The 15,247-nt window shown below is 37.1% G+C and overlaps 1 protein-coding gene across 4 annotated transcripts in view; it reads left to right on the top strand.

Annotated features, from left to right (window-relative positions):
- Positions 1-5,467: 5,467 nt before the first annotated feature.
- Positions 5,468-15,247, top strand: part of ran (RAN, member RAS oncogene family) — a 47,878-nt gene continuing 38,098 nt past the window's right edge. The window contains exons 1-2 of one of the 4 annotated variants that reach the window (XM_064341945.1): positions 5,468-5,611; positions 6,595-6,655. In XM_064341945.1, the coding sequence (XP_064198015.1) occupies positions 6,623-6,655 (33 nt within the window). In that variant the 5' untranslated portion in view covers positions 5,468-5,611; positions 6,595-6,622. The other 3 variants (XM_064341941.1, XM_064341943.1, XM_064341944.1) reach the window with 3 other exon arrangements.

Below are 15,247 nucleotides of genomic sequence, written 5' to 3' on the forward strand. Positions count from 1 at the left end.
ACAAATAGGATATAACAGGCCAATAGTCAGATTGTAACTGTCTTATATATCCTCTCAAACACATTCATTATGTTTTTATGCGAACATTCACTTTCATGTCTTGACATCCGAGGCGACAGAATGCATTCACATTTCCAATATAACTGGCAACAACAGCAGAAAACATGCACACGTTGTAAACAATTTGCTGTTTGATTACTTTCTCATCGTCAATTCCATATAGGCTAATCGCAAAATGACAAGAATAGAATGAAAACTCGGACTTGCGTGAAAATTTTAAATAGCAGTGGTACAGCCACCGTTTGCTTTCCTTCGAAGTTACTGCTAGCCGAGCAGCGAAGTGTGCCCTCCAGATGCGAACCATGCACCATAAATTAGTCCATAGTCTTCCTGGTCTTTTTGTGGAATTGAAGAATGGCAGAGTAAAATTACGGCAGTCTGAGGGACGATTACTAGAATTAACCTGTTATTTTACCCTGACAAAAAGTGCAGAAGGTGATTTCCAGTTTGCTTTTACTGTAATTCACCAATGTGAATTACGCAGAACTACCGCATACCTCACATAACTGTATCAAACGTTTTGAGTCAATTACAACGAGCTAACAAAGAAAATCCGGAAGAAAATATTCAGCAACCGAATTAATCCGTTTGAATGTTTTGGTACGTAATATGCTGTCCCAGCATGAATGCTTAGCATTTTATAAAACGAATACTAAAGCAAGAAAAGAACAGAAGAGCACATGTTATAATTCCAAGATGTTGGCAAGCTATAACCAAAACTAGGCTACTGTGCCGCATAACATACAAGTTTGATTTGAAGTTATTATGAAAATAAATAGGTTTTCAGCTGCATATTTTTAAACATGGTGGTTGAAATAAAACACTGCAAGTAGCGACATCAGAATTTTCAGCGTTTGCGTCCCACCAAGGTTCCGGTACTTTTGGAAAGTACTACCCCCCGAGCAGGAGCTTTTTTGGGGGTAAAGCCCCCGGAACTAAATTTAGACCCTAGTTCCTGCGGTGGAAACGCACTGAGTTCCTCAAAAGGTTCCTAGTTCCGGGGGAAAGTTCCTGCGGTGGAAACACGGCTAAAGTCAAATTTTTGGTATCGTGACAACACTAGTGTGACACCTTTTTTAGTTGCGGCATGGAAGCGTTGCAGCTGTACATACACACCAGGCCATCTAAGTGTTACGACATCTAAGTGCAGCTTTAATTTGCAAATATTTTCTTAGTATTTCCACAGGAACTACTTTTGTTTGTAAAACCACCACCAGGTGGCAAATGTGAGGACTCAAAATCATTTGTGACAGTTAACACTTTGACTCACGAGGAAAGTAGAACAGTGTTACCTCTGTTTTTTTTTTAATGGGAAAGGGGAGGAAAATACATTTTAAAGACAAGTTGAAAATAGGGACATGCTTGTTACCCTTAACACTTTGTGTGTATTTGAGTGAAATGTACATCCATAAACAGTTGTTCAAATAACTTTGTGGTCTGACCGTGAAACTTAACAATAGTCAGATAGTTTTGAGCACAGTCTAACATCATCCATGTTAGTTTCACTTAGGATATAGGGGAGAGTCGCTATAAATGTAATGCATCATAAAATTTAGCCCAATACCAAATGATCAATGGAAAAGAAACAGCATTTATCACATGCATTTATTATAAGCACACCCCAGATTGGTCTGTATAGTAGGCTATTTGGTTTTGTGCTTGTTTTTGCTGCGCAACTGCTGTGGTCATAGACTATGAGCTAGATTTCTGTAACAAAGTGTGATGTGCCGTGCATCCTTCAGTCACTGCGATATTCCTGAAAATATCTGGTCATAGGGGCCCCCTAAACTGGGTCCGTGCCCCCTGTCCTAATACTCAAGCTTAGCCACTGGGCAGTGGTCAAAGAAAACATGTGTTTTCACATATGCAATGATTTTAAAAGGGAAATAAATCCCTTATCGTCTATATAACAAAAATGCTATACTTCAGAAATACAATTATTGGAATTGATCCAGCTGTGTACTTTATTTCAATAAAATAGTTTTGCAACATAGCCTATTGCTTCATAATATGAATGAACTTAGGTTGTTTTGGGAAGTAATAGAAGTAATAAAAACACAGCTTTTAAATGTTAAACGACCACATATTAGTGTAGAAACTCACAGAAACATTTTTTATGTTCTATTTGCTCAAAGATTTGCAAGAAAGCAAGTGAAATGATCTTAAATTTAATTTGGAGATTTCTGTTCACCTGCTTTTGTTTTGCAAATTATTAATTAGAGGCGTAAATCGGTCTGTCATAGGCCATCTATCGCTTGAAGAGATATAGATAATCAGGTATGTTGTGCAGTGCTCATTATCTAGGCTTCACCAAGATCATGTCTGCAGTGTGGTATAAAGCATTTTATTTTTACAAATTGGTGTTTGTTTTTTTATTTTGTTTTTTAATTACGGTGAAAAGGAGCTGCGTCTTTTTGATTCCCAGTTCCCAACCTGCTGCCAGTGTGCGATGATGCATATCCCTAGGGAGGTCAAACCTGTTTTAGCGATTATTATTTATTTATTTATTTTTGGCAAGTTTAACAGTTTATTTTAAATTCATAATGGCATAAATGCTACAGTATCATCAAATAACAATATATAAATTGCTGACTTTCCAGAAAATAACAATTGGCCAATCTTTTTACGTTTCAGGAAAAGAAATTAAAAAGCAAGAAATGAATAGGTGTTCGATATTCATTTTAAAAACAGAAATTGAAAAACGAAAATCAATTGTTTATTCACATTGCTGACTGATATTAAGCATACAATCACATAAACTGAACTTTCTCTCCCCAGGGGTCAAATGTAGAAAAATATTAATGTGGAAATCGGAGGGCTCTTTATTGACCAATAGAAAAAATCCCTTCTGGGGAATTTTGAATAAGATAGTGAGCTTCTGAAATTGTTGTAGAATTCTAAGTTCCTCAGGATGCTGGCAGCTTAACATTAACATAGGACACCTAAATATATGAAAGCATGAATACATAATAACCGAATAATATATAAAACATTTCACAGCGATTTTGTATTATAACAAAAATGTGTAATAATACCTTCAATTAGAATAGATTTTCTATAATGACCCAGTTTACTTCGGAGCAGCACTAGGTGCAGGCACAAATTCTCGTAAACAAAGTAAAATTACCTGTTAAAGTAAGCTCAGATGCCAATTTTGTTTTAATGTTTGTGCATGGAACGCCCGTGAATACATTGCCAGCAGAAAGTGTCACCTACCTCTGCAACTAGACTGGTTACACAGGAAGAAGGAAGATAATAAATCGTATTAAAGAAAACAGCCATCATTTTCTGACAAGTTTTTATGACCTTGTGAAAAATAAACTGTCGAAGTATATTTTCTGAAAAATCGCCAAAAACGGGTTTGACATCCCTATTAGGGTCTTACGAGTTTTATGTTGCAAACTATTGTAATACAATAAGAGAGATACTGGATCCATAAAAATATTTGAATGGCTTCTATGCTGATACCAGCCCAATATTAGCTGGTATTAGGGCTTTATTTTTTCCAAATACTAATGTTATTTTAAAATCTCAGAGCTAAGCATTCGTCTTAAGATAGTGAATCACCCCGAAAGGCAACGCGGCGTGATGTCAATTGGTTCAGTGATACTTCATCAGCTTTTCCTTCACTGGAGAGGAATGACTCCAGAAGAATATTTATAAACTTTGGAATGACCTCAGGGTTTAATGATTGGCTGTAATAATGTCTAGGCTCTGATGCAGGTGGGTTGCATGCCTTGATTTCAAACGTAATAAGGAAATGATCAGATAGTACAGGGTTATGGAGTGCGACAGTAAGATTTACAACATTGATATCATGGGACAGCAGTAAATCTAAGGTATGGTTACGGTAGTGAGTAGGCTCACAAACATTCTGTACAAAACCAACAGAGTCAATAATAGAGGCAAAGGCTGTTACGAAGGGGATCACCATGTTTATCCACATGTATATTAAAATCACCAACAATCTGCCAAAATTGCAAGGTGTGACAAAAACTCAGAAAATTATATTAAAAAATCAGAATAAGGCCCAGGTGGCCTGTAAACATAAGAGAAAAAAGGACTGCCTGCTACCACTTATTTCATCCAGATCAGGCTGTACACAGTTCATAGTAAGAACTTCAAAAGAGGAGAACGTATTTCCACACTTAGGTGTTAAACTCAATATGGACTGATAAATAGCTGCAAAAAAAAAAAGCCGCTCTGCCTGATGAACGCGATACCTGAGTACTTACAAAACCCATGGGAGACACTTCTTTAAGTGCCACATATTCATCAGGTTTTAGCCAAGTTTCAGTCAGACATAGTACATTGAGATTATGGTCTGTGATCAATTTGTTTACAAGATCCGCTTTAGGAGCAAGTAATCTGACATTTAATAGTCCAATTTTTAAGAGATTTACTATAGTTAGTAGCAATGTGACATTCTTTTAATACAGTGATGTTATCCAAATTAATAACACAGTTAGCTTTATGTTTGCATAAATGCATGGAGCAGACACTGTCTCAATATAATAAATACTAGTTTCTAAGTCAGATGGTATGATTAAAAAGCAAAGGGCCAAGTTACTTTAAACAATTTAGGAAACATTGGGTAGTATTGCTTTGGAATACAGTTTGTTTAATTTGTATGAGGTAAGATAGCTAATGTTGTTTCTTGAAACTTGTCGTAATTTTGATATCAATACTTTTAATGCAGGCCTAGATTTTGCCAGTTTGAATTAATGACTTATCGACTGCGCTTTGCATGTGTGTGTAACTTGGCATTTTTGTACGTTGAAAACGTGTTTTTCACCAGATATTATTTATTTTGTACTGTTTGTTATGTGTACGTGATAACAGTAATTCATATATAAATGTAGGCTATGACAGACATGTATACACATACATTCATGCAAAGACACATAGCCTACATTCTCAAAGAAACACATAGGCATGAATTTAATCATTTGTCCTTTACCATGAATGACAAATAAATGAAAGTGTATGTCATATTTTTAAATGGAGGTGTTTTTAAAGGGATATTGTACAAGACAGTCTTGATAATTGTTTGTATTTAGGTAGATGATTTAGGCTAGCTAACATTAATTTAGAAATGTGTTGTTGCAGGGTAGCTACATCCAGAAAGGGCCAGTGTGGGTGCACACACCTGATTCTACTGGCCAACCACTAGAGTCTTTGCTAAGCACCTTGATTAGTAGAATCAGGTGTGTGCACCCACACTGGCCCTTCTTTCCTGATAAGACTGGGGACCCCAGCTCTAAAACATGAAAAGCACCAAATTAAGAAAAATTAACAGCTTGTTAAAATTCTGGGATTGTAATTGATGTTGGCATGAAAACCAGCATATACAGTGGCATTCCTGCCCATCCCAATCACACAGAAAAATTCGGGACAATTCTCGCCGCGAGGGGCGGTAACAGCCATTCTACTATATTTCGCTGCTCCTTTCGCAGCCGATCACGTGATGCGGGTGGAAGGCGTCACCGTACTCTCACTGAGCCTGGGACGGCCGCCACCATTTGCTTTTCCCATTTTGCTTCAGCACTGGGTAAGCCTGGAATAACATTTCTTGTGTAATAATTTGCCTGAATATTGCAGTGAGTTCAACATAAACAAAGTTATGTAAATTGTGTAATTGCCCGGTATATTATGAGTCAAAATGTAAACGTTCATAAAAGGTGCTAGACGTAAGGTTATGTGTCTTGCTAGCTAGCTAACCAGGTTTGCCAAGTAACGGTACACCAGCTTTGCCTTGCTTGCCAGCTAGGGTATTCGTATTGTTTAAATGTTCTTTTTTTATTGAACTCTTTTAAAACTCTTTTTAGACTTAAAAACGGTCGCTGCCGAGCTCATTATCGATTTATAACTGGCCATTAAAATTTGAGGTGGCTCGGTGATTAGTCTGGTCTTGTGTTTAACTGCTGAAATGGCTAACTCTTTTTTAGGTAACGTTAGCTAGCTACCTTGACTAGAGCTAGCGTGTCTGGTTTGATGTGTCGTAATAGCTGGCGGAAAGGTTCTGCGCTCCAGAACAAGTCTTTAGTCAAACCACTGAAGACGAAGTGCCAACCTCGCCTTTCCTTCGCTTGCTAGCTAGTTATCGAGATCAACCACTCTAGCCAGTCTATTCTTCGGCGGCATCGACACCTCATTTAGCAAACAATGAAATGTTAGACTACACGGAAATTTCAATTTATGAACGCAGAGTAATAATGGCTAGTTAGCTCGTTAAAGTTTAAAACTTGATGGTGTTGGTTAGGCAACTAGCAAGCTAGTCAGTTTTTACCTCTTTTAATATATGGCTAGTTAACGACTGGCCAGTACGTTGTTTACAAACGGGAACTAGCTAACTTTATTTGCTTTATTTACTTGGGAGGCTAACGTTGGCTAGCAATCTAGCTGTGTTGTTGAAATGTGGCTGGTTAACTGACGGTCTTTGTCATAATGTGCACTTACGGTTGCAATGTGTGCGAGTGTTAAGTCCCGTCCCCAGCCTATCGAAGTCATGCATTAAACCCCTCTCTCTTTCAGCGCAACGTTAGTACTGAGCGACTGAACCATGGCTGAAGGGGAACCCCAGGTCCAGTTTAAGGTAAACTTTTCATTCATCAATTTACTGCAAACTCACTGGTCTAGTTCACTAAGAAACGTATCGCTTCTACGCCAAGGTACTATGATAGCCAATAGCAAACACCTCGTCAACATTGTGGAGTGTAGATTTACAACTAACCTAGGTGTAATGTCTCTGTTTGATAAACTTGCGAGTCAAAACAAGGAATTTTCTGGGCAGTAACAATCGGGTTTGAACGGGATCGAATACACGAGAGAAGTCCTGAATTCTTTACGGCGCGCGATGCTTCCGTTTAAATAAACTTTTTAAACCCAGCGGAACTAATTACAGAGGTGAACTTGCAGGGTATAAGGGGTGGAAGCGTAGACTGTAACAAAATGATGACTGAAACGTGGAATCAATTAAATTGCAATAAATTGAATTTTGAGTAAAAAATAATCAGTTAAAATGTTTCATTAAATAAACGCTATTAAATATTGCTGTAACAAAAGTATTAATTGAATGCAGAGGTAATTACATTCCAATCCAATTCTGAATCAAAAAAATGCAATCAAATTAAATATTGCATCAAATAAAATGCAATTGAAGTAAATAGGGAATCAAATACAATATTTAATTTAATTGCATTTTATTTGTTGCAATATTTAATTTGATTGTAGTTTAAACAGTTTGATGCACTGTACTTCAAATCACCACTTTTTATTAATTCACTACTGCTTTCATTTATCAGTTAGATGGCAATTTCATGTTTTCACCAATTGTCAATCAAATTATCCCAACCACCGACGTAGCCTGCATATGTGCCCTTGATGATGGACAGCTTTTGCTGGACTATCCAGGCGTGGGATCTTATGGTCACCTGTTTATGCGCATGGTATCTAAGTGTTCGATTCCATTACGGAAAATGTTTGGTGTGGGACTTCAGTGTGCCAGGCACTGAGCACAAGGATGCTTTACATTTAATTATCATCATATTCCTATTAATAAAAAACTGCTGGAACAAGTAAGCTTGCTGAGTCAACATAGGTTATGGACAGATTGTTATATTAAACATATTGATATCAAAATTGTGCCAAGTTACAAGCAACAATATTGTCTATCTTAGCTGACAAACTAAACACTCTATATTCCAAAGAAATGCCACCCAGTGCTTCCTAAATTCTTTAGTGCAACACCGATTGAGTTTAATTTGACAGCCGGCTGTACTGTTATACAGTCGGTCTGTCGTCTTGCTAGCAGGGTAGCTAACATTAAACTCTTTGAAAATGCTGAACGTGGAACTGTATAAAGTGTGGGTATATTTTATTTTCAGTTGTATGAAACAACCCACATTCAGCAAGGAATATCAGGGTCAGAGCCAATCAGAGGCAGAGTAGGGGCGGGTCTTCGCAGAATGCGAGTGGGGGAAAAAAAAAAAAGGCTACACACATACACACACTGTACTACGACGGAGTATTAGGGCCACATTGAGGAAAACAAATTGTGAGATTTCGAGAACAAGGTCGTAATATTACGAGAATAAAGTCGTAATTGAAAAAAAAAAGTGATAATATAACGAGAATAAAGTCGTGATTTAGGCTAATGAGAATAAAGTCATAATATTTCAAGAAAAAAAGTAATATTTCAAGAATAAAGTGGTAATTTTACAAGAAAAAAATCATAATATTACGAGAATAAAATCGTAATATTTCGAGAAAATAATACATAATTTTTAGGAAAATATATTACCAACAACCAACAGAACGGGCGAGAGGACAGTCTAATGGCAGCCTGAGCCTGCAATTTCCTCCGTGTGGTTCTTTCTTCGGAATAGACAGTTTATTGCACAATCTTTTCAATGTCCTGATACTTATGATAATGTGGTGCTGATGTGCCAAAAGATTAAGTATTTTGTTATTTGTGAAACCTATACTAAAGTATAACTACAAGATGCTCCACCTTCCTCATTTTAATGCAGACGGCAGGCTGCTCTTCTAATATTTTCCCTCTAAAATAACACAGCCTAAAAATATGACTTTATTCTCGTAATATTACATCTTTATTCTCGTAATATATTATGACCTTATTCTCACAAAATCAGAATTTGTTTTCCCTCAGTGTGGCCCTATTACTCCATCCTAACACACAGAGACAGACCTGCTAAATGTCAGGCGCATCGGTGCGACCAATGAAAATGTTTAGTCGCACTTGACAGATTTTTGGTCGCACTCTGGAGCCTTGCTTGTATATATGTTCATTTTGTGTTTGTATCCAATGTTTTTTATTGGTTGATGTATGTGAAATGATCAATGGGGAGACATATTCTTTGTAGGCTAGGAGCATTTGTGGCAGGAAAAAGAACGCAATATCCATACCGTTGTCGTTAATAAAATCGATAAACCTGCCGTGATGAAATCCATATGGCTCCCTCATCCAGAATTTTGTTCACACCTTCAACCCGGATAACGCCAATTGCCATCATAAAACACTCTCTTTAAACTGTGAGTAACTCTGAGTGACTGACAATAAATCCAGATTTGCGTTTGAAATTGTATGTATTTAAGATAAAACAACACTGAATTCATCATAAATATTTTATTTTTTAAATTTAGTGTTATATTTTGACCAATTATCTCATTACCTTAACATGTGATTTCTGTTTGAAGAAATACTTAGTTTTTACAGCAAAAACTTACAATATGATAAAAATAATATTCTATTCCTAAGGCTGAAGGAGAGGCTTTTCATGATTTAAAATTCCTCATAATATTCAAAGTACAATAAAATGAATGTGTTATCATAATGAAATGTGATTTAGAGAAGATGACTAGAATTATGATAATGAGCACAAACTAGAGCCCGACCGATATATCGGGCCGATATTTGCATTTTTGGACCATATCGGTATCGGTAGTCAAGGATGACATGTGGCCGATATGTAGGACCGATGTATGTATTTTTTTTTAACACTGACACACGGGCGCTCCTAGCACTCCATCTAGTGTTTCTCGCTGCACACAACCTTTGTTTTATTATAATTTTATTTTTTTTGCAATTTTTCTCCCATTTTATCCCCAATTTAGTCATTATACCATTTCCCTGTGTGTATCACAGTCCTGGTCGATGCGCTATCCTCTGTCGGTCTGGGGAGGGTGTAGACTACCACATGCCTGCCTTCGATACATGTGGAGTCACTTTGCATTCTTTTTTAATCTGATATCAATGTTTAATCTTGAACCTTCATAAGGGGCTCATTTATATGATTTATAATGGACAAAAAGCATTTTATTCGTTTTTGGAGAAATTTTGGATATGGTTCTGGACCCCTTGATATTTTAGACCACTGTACTGATGGAAAGCTTGTGATTCCTACTTGAAAATGTTTTATTTTTTATTTTTTATTAGTAGTTTATAATACAGAAAGTGACCGTGACTGCAACAATACAAACAGAACAAAACAGAAACAAAACAAAATGATAGGGGGGGGTACAGAATATAACAGAGATTCAATAATACAAAATCTATTTAAGATGTTTAAACTTTCTCAAGACAGGATCTAATAAAATTCCAGGGTCCATAAAGTCCATCATCGTCTTGGAGAGTCAGAGCAGCCTGTTCCATTGATAGTAAGTCTATAAAGTCCTTAGGCCAGTTCTCCATACTGAAACAGTTTGGTTTACGTTGTTTCCAGTTCATTAAAATAATCCATTTGGCTGATAGAAAAGCCAATGCTATGATACTGTGTACAATTTTTGGTTGCACAATGGCCATTTTCACACCTAATATACAAGTTACCGGACAAGGTTTGATATCTGTATTAAGAAAACACGACAAATTTTCAGTAATGTTCAACCAAAACTGCTTAACAGGAGGACAGCCAGTGCATCAGTGTACCCTCTACTTCACAACCATGCCAGCATTTGGATAATGTATGATCAATTTTCTTCAGTGTGCAGGGTGTAATGTAGGCCCTGTGTATTACCTTTATTTGCAAAATCTTGTATCTGACACAGTTTGATATTTTAGTACTAGGTTTAGATTTAGGTTTTTATTTTTTCAAAGTGTCATGCATCAAAAAAAGCCCCGCATGGGCATACAAGACACTACAAACATAACAAACAAGAGCAATAACAAAGCAAAATGAAAGCGAAAGAACAAATGTAATATAATTCCATTCATGTCATTCAATGTCAACCCAAATATGAACATAAGCCTGCTCCTTAGACATTTACAGCTATAATACATAATTTAGGCATATCTTGGGCACAGCCTGTGCCTTAAACACATCAAACATAAAGCGCCCTTCCACGCTGCTGGTAAGCATCTAACACAAATTGAGCAAGGTGAAACACTTTGTCTGTAAACAGGTTATGAAGTCTACATTCATTAGACATAGAAAACAAATCAGGACATTCAGTAGACATTTTAAGGAAAAGCCTATATCTAAAATTATGATATGATGGACAATAGAACAAAAAGTGCATTTCATTTTCGACCTCTCCCAGATCACACAGGTGACACTTTCTGTTCTCCTCTGGATTTGAATGGAAGCGTCCGGTTTCCACCGCCAGAGGCAAGATGCCACATCTCAACTGGGCACAAACAGACCTCTGTGCTCTGGTCAGGTTTAAGGGTAATGTAGTGCTCAGGGTGGTAAATAATCTTAATCAGACTGTACGTTCTCAGTTTTGGTTTACACAAAATTTGTTCTGACAATTTCTGTTTATAATTTTCAAATAGTATTGTTTTAATTTGACTAACACTACAAGATAATTTATTTCTAAATATATATTGAAGACCTGCCTTACCGAATATTTTTGCAAGCTCCCTTGTCCAAGAATAATTATTTGAAAAATCCCAACAGAAAATTTGTTTAGTAAGTCTATTATTGGGCATATTGATTAATCTGTTCCCCAGTCGCAACATGTCACCCTTATGCCGCACTTTCCATGTCACCACATACTGCAAGTTTTGGGGCCATTTTATGCGCACCCAGAAAACAGCGCATAGCTCTGTTCTGAACTGCGTCACACTTTGTTTGCTTACAATAACCCCATACCCCTGCACCATAATCTAAAATAGGACAGACACAAGATTTATACAACTGTGTATAGGTTTTATAACCAAGATCCCTACGTAGTTTAACCTTATTAAGGACAGCTCCCAGTGCCCTACCTGCAGAGTCTGATAAAGCTTTTATTCCTTCTTCAAAGGTAAGATAGTCATCTAGAGCAAGTCCTAAGTATTTAATACTCAGTGAGTAACAGAGGTGTTGAATCAAAATGAAATTTAAACTTGGTCTGTAGCTCTCCCTTCTTCCTAAAATGCATAACCTGAGTTTTATCTTTGTTTATCTTCAATCTCCATTTGTTACACCAACAACAAACAATATTCAACAAACATTGCAGATCATTTTCAGTCTGCAAGAAGGTCTATATCATCTGCGTATGGAAGAGTGCCGACAGTAAAATCACCCAATCTAACGCCAAAAGCTGCTTGCTTAATTTCTAGTACTAGATCGTTTATATAAATAGAAAACAGCGAGCACATCCCCCTGTTTTACACCAGATGGGGTTGGAAACCAACCTGTTCTATGGTCATTGACCTGCACACATGCAACTGGGGTTTGATAGAAAGCTTTTAAAATTATAATTATAAAATTTACTATCTATATCAGATTTTAGATTTAGAAGATCATGATTTATGCAGTCAAAGGCTTTCTGGAAATCTATAAAACAACTAAAATTAGGCTACCCTTCCTGTATTCTAGCATGAGCTATAGTAGATAAAGAATATATGTGGTCAATACAAGATCTATTCTTTCAAAAGCCATTTTGTTTGTCTACGAACAGACCAAATGTTTCTAAATAACAATACAGTCACTCATTAAGAATACTAGAATAGAGTTTATACACAACTGAGAAGACTTATCCCAAAGGAACTCTAGGATCATCATTATGGGACTTAGGGATTGGTTTTATTATAGATTTATGCCAGGCAGAGGGGACCAGGCTATACTTAAAGCAAACAGAGAAAAGATTACCTAAAATTTTTAATAAACAGGGTAGTTTCAATAGTTCATTGGCCAGATTATCAATACCAGTTGCTTTTCTCAGTTTGAGCCCACCAATTGCCCTTTTAACTTCCTCTTCAGTGATACTAGCATTTAAGTACTGATTGAAGGAATAAGAATCCTGCTGCATATTAGCCTCCATAATATTTTTAAGATCAACTATCCTTGCAAGAAAACAATTATTCCACTCAGCTGGGCAGTTACTTCCAGAAAATAAAGAACCAAAATCTGTTTACCTTTTTTTCAGAACACAATCGATAGCAAAGACAGAGGATCAATTTTCCACCACCAGTTCCATTGGGATGGATTTAACTCTTTTTGGGCCCAAATTATTTATCATATTCCAAAACAACTGGGGGTTATTAGTTTGCAGATGCTCTATTTTTAATGCTTGCCCCCTCTCATAATTTATTTTGCAAGCCCGCAGTTTTCTGTCAAAATTATTTTGTCTAGCCTTAAATTCATTTTTAAACTGTTGCTTCCTCAAATCCTTACCATCACACTTTAGAAATCTTCTCTCAGCCTTCCTCATTTCCTTCCACATTACTTTCAACTTTCCATTCCAATAAGGTTTACGTTTCCTTGAAAATCCATCTTTCCTGTTGGAGTATGGACTTCTACTAACTTCAGTTAAATTACAAATATATTTACAAAATTCACTATACCATTTATCAATTTCTTTTTGATGTTGTACTTGAGTGAGCTTATCTAAGAGTTCAATAAGCACAATTTGACACTCACTGGAGGAGAAGAGGTGGGGAGAAACATTTCTAATATTCTTCTGTGGATATTGTCTAAGTTGAACATTATCTGAGACCCTATAATCGTCAGTAGAGCCCCCACCTGCTTGGAAGGTTAAGACCAACATAGAGTGATCAGGTACCCTGTACCGATCACCTAGCAGGTTGAGACAACTGAAGCTTCCCACTCTCAATTAACTCATTAGGACTGTGGATGTTCAACTCAATACAAGTATTTAAACAATTGTGAGGAGTAATTATGTAATCCACAACTGCTTTCCCTTTTACAGATATTGAGGTAAAATTGTCATTCCCAGATATCCATCCATTCAGAACACAGCATTTGGAGTCCTTCAGAAATTCCACCAACATTTCACCGTGTTTATTTACAACATTATCCAAGCTGACTCTGGGTGGAACATCCATATCAGTATCACTAATACAGTCTTCCAGCTGCCCTATTCGACAGTTCAGATCTCCGCATACTTAAATAGCATCAGCTTCTAACAAATTATAAATCTGAACCAATAGGTGATTATACAACCCATAGGAGTCAGCCCATATTGATCCTTCAGGGGGAAGATAGCAAGAGAAAATTATAAAGCAATACTCTGACACCAAATGCTTAAACTGTAAACCAATTACACCATCTATTGATTTATCAATTAGACTAACCCTGTATGACCTAAAAATTTCATTTTTTTTACCAAGATACCGACACCCCCCGACCCTTTAGGGGCCTTAATGTGAGTTTTTCTGTTAAAGCCAAACCAAGTATATCCATCTATATCAATCGCATTTAGTCCGGTTAAGTTCATTTCATTGAGGGATTGAAGCTAAATAATATCAGGAGTCTAAGTTCATAGTTCATATCCGTCCATCCATTTATATTCCAGTGCACCAGAGTGAATTGTTCCGGATTTACGAGCTGGGCAGATGATCCTCAATTGTCGGCCCTCCATCTGTTCCCCATCTCTGTTATCATCCGCACCTGTTATGCGTCTTCTAACTCTCCCGTTCCCTGAGATATAAAACTGTCGCCCGGAGGGTATTTCATCCAATAGAGTTCTAAAGTTCAATTTAATCAGTATGAGTCTTGGCTGATCGAATGTAAACTTTCTGAAACTTATTGTTACTCTTCAGCCTTTGTTTCTTATGTAGCACATCCACCTTATCCTGTACAGAGCCAAATTCCACCTTTATCACACCAGGCCGTCCTCCCCTTTCTCTCAGTCTTTCTGCTGCCACGACTCCGTGGGGGCTCTCCCATTGTAGTCCCTTGGTGAGCAGGTCCTGCACCAGACTCAGCGTTTTCCCCTTCCTCACAATATATGCCGGAGATAATAACAGATACATCGGGATCAAAACGAGTGTTGGTTTTATCTTTCACCCGATCAATCTTAGCTTCCATCTGTTCAATTCTTGCCACTATGTGGCCAATCTCCAGATCCAAGTTATCTTGAATTTCCTTAGTTTTTTGAGCGAGTTCAGCTTTCAGACAGTCTCCGTTTTCAATGGCTAGCTTTTCCAGCAAAACATGCAGACTGTCCACCTTGGAGTTTAGTTGGCTCTCGAAAGCCTCTTTCATCCCGTCTATTTTATTATTGAGCGCTTTCAACTCCTGCAGCACACTGTTTGACAATCCGGAATCACCATCTTTCTGTTCTTTCTGTCTCGTAACTGGCCCGCCATTCGACATTTTGAGCATTGATTTCCTTTTAGTATTAATCCTTGACGCTTGATTAGAATTAATACAGGTTATTTGCGTGAGCTAAAAGTAGTTTTTCAAACACGCGCCTTCAGAAACTCACGTTCTGCGAG

Source organism: Anguilla rostrata, chromosome 7 (genome assembly GCF_018555375.3).
Source record: "Anguilla rostrata isolate EN2019 chromosome 7, ASM1855537v3, whole genome shotgun sequence".
Lineage (NCBI taxonomy): Eukaryota > Metazoa > Chordata > Actinopteri > Anguilliformes > Anguillidae > Anguilla > Anguilla rostrata.